Source organism: Eptatretus burgeri, chromosome 13, assembly GCF_056783735.1.
Source record: "Eptatretus burgeri isolate ZD-2024b chromosome 13, Ebu_testis_v1, whole genome shotgun sequence".
Classification (NCBI taxonomy): domain Eukaryota; kingdom Metazoa; phylum Chordata; class Myxini; order Myxiniformes; family Myxinidae; genus Eptatretus; species Eptatretus burgeri.
In genome coordinates, this window is record NC_140973.1 from 984088 (window position 1) to 994087 (window position 10000).

The following is a 10000-nucleotide window of genomic DNA, read 5'->3' on the forward strand; positions in this document are numbered from 1 at the left end:
GGAGAGAGTGTGAGAGTGAGAGAGAGAGAGAGAGTGACAGAGTGACTGAGTGTGAGCGAGAGAGAGAGAGAGCGAGAGTGAGCGAGAGAGAGTGTGAGAGAGAGAGTGTGAGAGAGAGAGTGTGAGAGAGCGAGGGAGAGAGTGTGTGAGAGAGAGAGTGCGAGAGAGAGAGAGATAGAGAGATAGAGAGATAGAGAGAGAGAGAGAGAGAGAGAGAGAGAGAGAGAGAGAGAGAGAGAGAGAGAGAGAAGGGGTTTCCTTATTTTTTTGGAGTTGGAGGCTACCATTAAAAAGTAGTAGGTTACCATCACCGCGAGCGAAGCGAGCGCAGCTGTATGGCCGAGGTCCAGGGCCCTGGAAGCCGGACGATCCAAGATGGCTGGAGATGCATTCTCGCATGATTTCTGACATTAAATAGTTCTCATATTATCAAGCTGTTGGGGTGGAGAACTCCACAAAAACAGGTGGTTTTTTTTTTCTTTCATTCATTTTATGCATATTTTCCCCCTTCGATTTCATTTTACTTTGTTAAATATTGTTTATTATTATTTCATTGTGTTTTCTTTTGATTTAATAAACAGCTCAAACTCATAACTTTAGACTGGTTTATTGTTTGAATATGAATGATAAACATGTATTTAACTTCACTCGTTTTCTGATAATTTCTTTATTTGATGTCAGCTGGCTTCAATCAGTCAACCAATCAAACAGTCTAAGTGTGAATACTTATCACAGTCACAATCCCAATTTTGTTAAACTTCCACCTTACATTATCCGCCAATATCGTGTTGTCATACCGTCAAGAAAAGCTCGCAAGTCTATGGTACATGGATGTACCTGCGGTACCAATATTCAGTTGGCCAGTTCACAGCTGCTCATACATGGCCTTCACTTCAGTGAATAAACGGCGATTTTTAGTGCAAATAACCATGAATAATAAGATGTACAAAAGCTGCTTTAAGCTTATAGGCTAATTACTTTATGAATTAAAAAGGCACAACAGGTGACCGTGTATTTTGGAGCCGCATCACTTGACAAAATCTCAAAATGGACGAGGTGAAACACGTGTTTCGTGAAACAACAACAACGTCGCACTCGCGAGAGTGCAAGTTTAGACCCATTACTGATGGCCAGAAGCTTATCTCCCATGTCTTTGGACTTCTTCAAAAATCCAAAGTCAAACAGGGATTTTCGTTTTGATGCCATCGTTTCGGCACAGACACTGCGAGGCCTACAAAGTTTATTTTCTTGAGGTCATTGCTGTATGGTATCAGGGTATCAGGCCAACAGTCCAAAACGAGGCAAAAGCAGAGAACTCTCTATTGCAGGAGGCGTGTTTTAGCTGCTTGTGTTATTTTCAGGTCAGTGTTGTGCTAGACCTGGCGAGAGTACTAACAGTAAAAGTAAGCCCGCTTTTATCGAAATACTAATGCGTTTTCGTCTCTGATTTCAAAACGGGGTGTAGAGATTTCGTGGTGACAAAAAAATAATTTTAATCAAACAAAAATAGAAAAATCGGCGCTGAAGTAGGCGGCGACCTTTGACATTTTTTTCTCTGAGTAGACGGCTGTGGGTCGCCGGTAACCGGCTTCGAAGGAAACCCCTGAGAGTGTGAGAGAGTAAGAGTGTGAGAGTGAGAGAGCGACTGGTGTTCGGTTAATGGCTCGAGTTGTGGGCTTGGGATCCTCGAGTCCTGAACTCAAATCCCACTTGGCTGTTGAATTAATACCAAGTGGGGTTGACTCAGCCTGTCATCCTTCCAGGGTCGGCAAAAATGAGTGCCAGCTTGCTGGTATACTGTGTCGGAGTGGCGACCCGTCAGAATTGTGCCTCATAGCCAAGGAGACTGCTAAGGCAGCACGAACGCTCTGCACAGAGTATGGTCCCAATGGATGGATGGATGGACATATACTAGCAGAGGTACCTGTACGTTGTGCGAAAATAATTTAGAATAACAGAGCCAGGTACTATGTATAATTCCAATTAATTAATGACATGTAAATTAGTATGCAATACTATAATAATAATGATGTAATGGTTAATACAATATGTACAATATTTAATATAAAATAACATGCAAAACAGGTAAGAAATATGATACAAAAAGCCAATACTATAAAAGTACTGATGACTGCAATGCCTCATGAACAGACAGACAGAGACAGAAAATGTAACTATATACAGTGCAGTGCCTGGAGAAAGTCTATTTTCTTCAATCCAATATAGCTGCCGAATCGCGTGACCGATGATGTCGACAACTTCTTTTCTCTGGACCATTTTGTCCCTAGATGACCATCAAAAATTTTCATACTGATCAGATGTAGCATTCTACATATGCAATTATGACATCATAATGAAGTCATAAAACCCATACAGTATGATGTCATTAAAAAAAAACACTCATTCCCCATGAGTACTTGCTATGTGCAATGTTTCATTTTTTTCCTTGGTGCCGTTTCAGAGATACACAGGTCCAAAGTTTTCCGTTTTTCCAACATAGCTGCCACACCACGAGATCTATGACATCATAATTATGATTAAAACATTCTACATGAGTAGTCGCACCAATGGTGAAAATTTCTTCTCAAACCGACAAGCGGTTGCAGAGAAAAACGCGAAAGTTCTGTGTAGACAAACAAACAGACAAACAGACAGACAAGCCGGTAGGCGACGAGGGATTCGCTAGGATCGAAGCGCTGGATACGATGCTTTTCATTCTGACCAATCCACCGACAAAGATTCATTGCAAAGACGTATTGGTTCACATACAATTGTTCCTCTGCCTGGCAAGATTTTTCCTATTGCATATTTTGCCAACTGGCACTCCTCATAAAAAATGACGGTAAATAGACACCCTATTTTTGAAGGACTACCATTTGAAAAATAATCAGTTTGGTGGTTTGTGCTGTGGAGCCTCGCGTTGCGCGCACGCACGCACGCACGCACGCACGCACGCACGCACACACGCACACACGCACGATAAACTTCTCTCAATGCTCTTGTTTGACCACACCTCCTGAGCCACACTATTTTTCATAAGCCTTGCCCACTTTCCATAAGCCACTCCCACTTTCCTACGCCCACTTTCCCTAAGCTCCGCCCACTTTCCTAAGCCCCTCATAAAAAAATGACGGTGAATAGACACCCGATTTTTGAAGGACGACCATTTGAAAAATAAAACCTCAATCAAAAATCGGCTCGATTAAAATTTTCTAAATATCTCGAAGTGTTTAATTCCGAAGTCTCGTTTCTCTACATTCAAAACTGAAGGACAAGTATTGAAAATACTGTACGCGGTTTTTCGGCCGCTGCACAGCAACGGGTGGTTGCTCGGCAACAAAATTCAAACGCGCACATTGCCAGTATATATTCCACACGTTGGCAAAGTTTCATTGAAATGGGTTCGCTGGTTCGTGCTGTGGAGCCTCGCGTTGCAGGCACACACACAGACAGACAGACAGACAGACAGACGGAAAACCCGACAATAAGGGATATCTAGCATATATAGCGAATCCAACAGACAAACAAATTGACCCAAATGCAATACCCTGTTCCTAGAAATATCTGTTCTTCCTCCGCTCCAATCGGTTCAGCTGACCACGTGCTTGTCAAAGCAGACATCTCTATAGCTGTTATTAGAGAACCACCTCAGTTCCGTTGAGTCTGGCATTTCACTCAGGCTGACTGGCGGGACTTCAAGCAGCCATCAAACTTCTGGACTGGTCTCCCATCTCCACTTCCTCCGACATCAACTCGTCTTGGGAATTCTTTCATAGAAACTTGCTCTCTCTCATGCACAGATTTGTCCCATCTCGTCTTCAGTTGTCATACATTTCCTCATGCCCTTGGTTCACTGAAGCTTGTGGCGAGCCAATTTCCTGAAATAACTTGCCTTTTCCTCATGGAAGGCCAATCCAACTGAAGGCAATCTCATTTCCTTCCACAAAGCTCAGAACAAGTGTGTCTCTACCCTCAGGAGAGCCAGAAAACAACATCTTTCTAATCTCAAGTCTGAACTCTCAAATCTGTCTCCCTCCTCCAAATCCTGGTGATATCTACTTAAGTCTGTTTCTGGTGTATGTTCCCCCTCCATCCCCTCCCTGAGCTAAAACGGCCACACAGCTGACATGGCATGTGAAAAGGGTGAATTCCCAAACTCCGTGTTTGCATCAAAATCTTGTGTCCGAAACTCATTGCTTTCTGTACCCACCTTACCCAGACGTACCCAGCTGTCCCTGGACTCTGTGTCCTTTTCTTCTGACAAGGTGGAGAGCTTGCTATCAAACCTCGACTCAGATTCTGCAACAGGTTCAGACGGCATCAGCCCACGTGTCCGAAAAACCTGCTCCTCTGCTCTTGCTCACCCTCTCTCTGTTCTATTCACCCTCTCATTTGCTCAAGGTCATCTGCCATCTGCTTGGAAATCAGCAAACATTACTCCTCTGCACAGCAAAGGTGCAAAAACAGATCCCTGTAACTACAGACCAATCAGCCTTCTCCCAATCATCAGCAAGGTTATGGAATCCATCATCACCTTCGACATTAAATCCTTCCTCTTCTCCATTGGCTTGATTTCCAATCATAAATTTTTCTGCTCTCTTTCTGTTCTCCCAAAAATCGATGGAGATCCTCAATGCCAGGCTTGAGATCAGAGCCATCTCCCAAGACACATCGCATGCCTTCGATATTGTCTGGCACCCTGCCCTGCTCACCAAACTCTCTTCCTATGGTATCCAAGGACATCTCTACTCATGGTTTGCAGACTTCCTCTGCTGTCGCAGTCACCGTGTGGCCCTTAATGGAGTTCTTTCATCGCCTCTTCCTGTCCAGGCTGGAGTTCCTCAAGGTCGTGTTCTGGGCCCTGTTCTTTTTCTGGTTTTCATCAATGATCTCTCCGACTCTCTGGAAAATCCTCTTTATCTCTTTGCTGATGACTCCACCCTCTGCCGTACCATCTGTCATCCCTCAGACCGGCATGCAGCAGCTTCTTCGCTCACTGCAGATCTGGATAAAATCACAAGCTGGTCCAACACGTGGAACATGTCTTTCAACCCTCACAAATCTCACACTCTCACTATGTCTCTCCAAAAGGATCGTTTGGAACCCCACCCCCATCCACTTTCTCAACAATCCTCTTGAAGAAGTCCTCTCATTCAAGCTTCTTGGTCTCACTATCTGCCATGATCTTTCCTGGGAAAGCCACATTTCCAAGCTGGCCTCCAAAGCCAGTCTGGGAATCCTCCGTCGTGCAAAGTCCTTCCTCGGCCCACCTGAGGTCCTGACCATATACAAAGCTTTCGTCCACAGCCTGATGGAGGACTGCTCTTTTCTCTGGGCAGGTGCTCCCACCTCTCACCTTTCTTGGCTTCACGCTGTGCAAACCAAGGCATTTAGGATCATTGGTATCTCCTGTGATGAGGCTGAGTCTTTCGGCCTCTCACTCAATCACCGCAGGTAAGTCGGTGGTCTTTCTGCCTTCTACCGTCTCCTCTCCAGCCTCGTCCCCCCCCTGCTCCGTCTGAGATATGTCTCCCCCATATTTCCGCAGGACGCTCAAGGTCTGCCAGCAACCCCCTTCTGGTAAAACTTCCAAAATCAAGCGTCACTGCTCACCTTCACTCTTTCATTCCTCTTCTTTTTTTTCCACCTTTGGAACAAACTCCCACACTCAATCCCAATCCCACTTCATACCCACTCTTCCCTCCAGGTCTTTAAAACAGCTGTTCACCACCATGTCTTGTCTTCCCACATCTAAAACCACAATTCTACCCCCGATAATCCACCCCAAACCCACCTCCTTAAAATTCCCTGCTTTCCTTCCTGAAAGTCCCTGTAGTATCCATCTTGTTTACCCTGTGTACCCTACCCCCATCCCTCTCCCTTCCACAGATCTCCTCATGTCTCTGTTCCCAACTGTTTGTTCCTTCCCTCTCCTGCTCCCCTTGTTGTACATGCTGTGTGTTAGCTCTCATACGACACATGACAGTGTACACAAAAAAATTAAAATACAATGTACATGATGGTAATCAGAAAACAAGGCTCTTCTTCTTTACCTTACCAACTAAGGTGGACGGACGTTATGATTTTAACCCTGCCTGTTTGTTTGTGTGCAGGATATCTCAAAAAAAATTGTGGACGGATTCAGATGTAATTTTTTGGACAGGTTCGGTGTGTGACAAGGACTAACTGATTCGATTTTGGTGAAGATCCGGATCCGACGACTGGAATTTTTTGAAGCGATATTTCACCATTGAGAGATGGGGATAAAAACGATATCGTGCTGTGTGGCATGATATTTCAAAATCGTATTGGGTCCGATATGGTCTCGTGGATCAGGCATTGCGTGGCGGAGGTATGCACTCTACCGAGTGCCCTTCTAGTTATTATTATGATCGTAAACTTACAGAAGTATTGACACATACAGGACAAGGACACCAGGAAACATCAATATACTTGTACATTAATGACAAGGACATTAGCAAAGAACAAATATAGACACGATTCGTGTATGTAATTTGAACGTGGAATCAGAGTGTATCAAGACGTGTGCACAGATGGGAATGGAAAAATCAGCCAAAACTAGAGGGGGAGCACTTGGTAGAGTACAAAACATCCGCCGCCAATACTGCTAGGTCACTCAAGTGAACCTGATATCCTATTCATTCAATTTGACGTCAACAGTGCTCAGAGTTATAGTTTGCAACTTTCCCTTTTACAGACTCAATTCATTCATCATAACTAGATTCCTCGAGACAGAAATTGATTTTACGTGGGTATATCCACCTGAAGTTCCAAAATCAGCCGCAATTATAATTTTGGCATGTTTTTTTGTTGGAAATCACTTAAAACATGTAGAAATGCAAAGAAAAAAAAAATCAAATATTTTTTCAAAATGGCCACCATGGCGGCCATATTAGACTTTGGACTAAGTCCAAAATCTAATGGCATGGTCCTTGGACCATACCTAATCCCCCCACCAAGTTTCGTCGAAATCCGTTGGAGTTTTTCCGTAATACTGTTCACAAACAAACAAACAAACAAACAAACAGACAGGGGTGAAAACAGTAACCTCCGTCCATCTTCGATGGCGGAGGTTAAACATATTCCCAAGGTGTTCCAAAAAGACCTGGACAACTTTGGTTGTTAATATATTTTGTACCACAAATGGCACAATGATACCATTTGTTTTATATGAAACAGAAACTCATAAAGTTTCCTTTTTTGCCCCCCCCCCCCCAAGTCTGGTGGTTTAATGTAAAGGAAAATGGTGACTCCACAGGAGAAAGCTCCGTGCATTGGGTGATTCATTGAGATGGGATCTGACATGCAAGTTCAGTGTAATTTCTGTACAAGGTATGGAAGGAATCCACCATCATGGACTAGTATCAGAGAGTGGTACAAGAGGTTTAAGGAGACTGAAAGTTGTCAGAAACAGAATAGGTCGACAAAGCACAAGTGCAGCAGACATTGAACCAGTGTGTGAATTATTTCAGCAAAGTTCCAGAAAATCAATTTGACGCGTATCCAGAGAACTGGGACTATCAACCACCGCTGTACATGGGATCTTCCATAAAAGACTGAAGCTTTATGCCTATAAGGTGCAAGTTTTGCAGGAACTCAAATCAAATGACGGACCCAAACACAAGGCGTTTGCCTTGGAAATGCTCAGTCGCGTAGAGGATGATGAAGATTACCTGAAAAAGGCCATGGTCACAGACAAAGCTTGCTTTCATGTATCGGGGAAGGTCAACCAGCACAATGTGAGGATTTGGGGCTGTGAAAACCCCCACGTGGTCATTGAACACACAAGTGACAGTCCAAAGGTCAATGTGTGGTGTGGCTTTCTCCATGACCACTTGGTGGGTCCATTTTTCTTTCAGAGGATACAGCGACTTCCACAGTTTACATTAACATGTTGGATGGATTCGCCTTCCCACATCCCGAAGACCTGCAACCTGATCTCATTTTTCAACAGGACAGCGCTCCCCTCATTGGGCCTTAGTCATTTGAGCCGCCCTGAATGAAAAATTTCCAGGTCGATGGATTGGCTGAGACGGATCAACTGCCTGGCCCCCATGATCACCAGACATAACCCCCACCCCCCCCCCCCGATTTATTTTCTGTTAGAGTTCGTTCGAGATGTTGTCCAGAACACCAAGGTGGTAAACGTGCAGAATCTTCGTTGTCGGATCACAGCTGCATGTGCACTGGTGGATGTAAACATGCTGAGCCGAAATTGGCAAGAACTCGTGTACCGCCTTGATGTCCTGCGTGCGATACACGGAGCTCACGTTGAAGTGTATTGATGGTGTGCAAAAAAAAAAATAAAAATAAAAAAAAAAATTTATGAGTTTTTGTATCATGTAAAACAAAGGATATCTTTGTATCACTTGTGGTCTAAATATATTAACAAGCAAAGTTGTCTGGGTCTTTTTGGAACACCTTGTACTATCGGAGCCAAAAATCCAAACTTGTGAAGAGTAAATGACTGTCCTGCACAACGGCACAACGATATCCCACACGAACTACTGAATAAACAAATTCACACTACCCATTTGCAATTCCCAACTTGGCCTGCAAGTGTCTGATACTGGGGTCCCAGGTCCAAATGACATCTACAATGTTGATTTGCTCATAGTCCAATCTTCTTCATTTGTTGGTATACAGCACAAGGCTGCAGGGCTGCATCACTGGCTGAGCCGCTGATACGGTGCCCATTGCAAGTCATGGCACGAAATTATAATTTGTTCCGGGTGCCAGAAATAGCTCGCCTACTCTTCACAAAGGACACCGTGGGATCTTTGACGTCCACCAATTAATGTCGGCAGATGGGACACCCAGCTCAACATCCATCTGCAGGACGGCATGCACACATTGATGAATCACCCTGCCTGTGAAATACCAGGATGACAGTTTATAGCTGGAGGAGGAGGAGGAGATTGGGACCATTCTCTGTGCAGAGCGTTGGTGCTTCCTAAGCAGTCTCCTTGGCTATTGGGCACAATCCTGGATGGGTCGCCACTCTGACGCAGGATACCAGCATGCTGGCACTCATTTTGCCGATCTTGGAAGGATGATGGGCCGAGTCAACCCGACATGGTATTAATTCAACAGGTGAGTGGGATTTTAACTCAGGACCCTAAGATCCAAAACCCACCACCCTAACCATGAAGCCAACACCAGGCATATAGCTGGGTCAGGATTAAAACCCAGACTAGACTATTTAGAGGTGAGTGTGTGTACGCCTTAGCCATCCTACCAGCCCTAATAAGCCAATAAAGAACTTGTAATTAACAGAACTGTGCATGACCTCTTCCAATGTCATTGATCTACAATACGTGTGACTTATGCACAAATATCCTCTGTGAAACTCATCACTGTAATGGAACTATTTATTTAATTACCAGAAGGTGTGCTTTGGTGTGAGCTCGCAAGTTGTACACAGTGGAGAAGCGCTTGCCACAACCAGCAAGATCACACAAAAAAGGTCGTTGTTTTTCATGTGCCACAACGTGCCTGCGCAGCTTGTAACCGGTGCTAAAGGACCAGGTACACCAGGTGTAGGGACATTGAAAGGCTTTGCCGTTGCCGATGCTTTTTGTCCGCCCGATGGACAAGGCGCTTTCTGCGGGTGGACTCCCGGTTGTTTCTAAGGGTTTAACGCTGGTGGTGACCGACGTGCGACGAGTCGGAATGTCATCCTCACAACCGGGTCTGACGGTGAGCCCCTCTGGAAGGCTGATGAGACATTCCCCATTGGGAGAGATAATCATACTACCAATAGGGATCGCATTAGACACGGCTGCTTCAGAAAGTGGCTTTTGCAGGTCCACTCCAGGCACTCCTGCAAAACTCCTGCCATTAGAACATGCCCTTTCACAATGGTCATCAACCTTGCCTTTGGATCCATTTCCAGGTAAACATGTCTCTTCAGCTTTACCCATTCCATCTAGGTCCACAAGGATACAAGCATCATCGGAAACGGTGAACAGGTCCGCGT

General features: G+C 44.7%; 1 protein-coding gene across 2 annotated transcripts in view; it reads right to left on the bottom strand.

The window, feature by feature from the left end:
- LOC147013660 (uncharacterized) overlaps positions 1-10000 on the bottom strand; it is a 70584-nt gene that overhangs the window by 58881 nt on the left and 1703 nt on the right. For both annotated transcript variants that reach the window (XM_085850759.1, XM_085850758.1), the window contains exon 1: positions 9405-10000. This exon is cut by the window's right edge and continues 1703 nt beyond it. In XM_085850759.1, the coding sequence (XP_085706885.1) occupies positions 9405-10000 (596 nt within the window). The remainder of the gene's footprint in view (positions 1-9404) is intronic.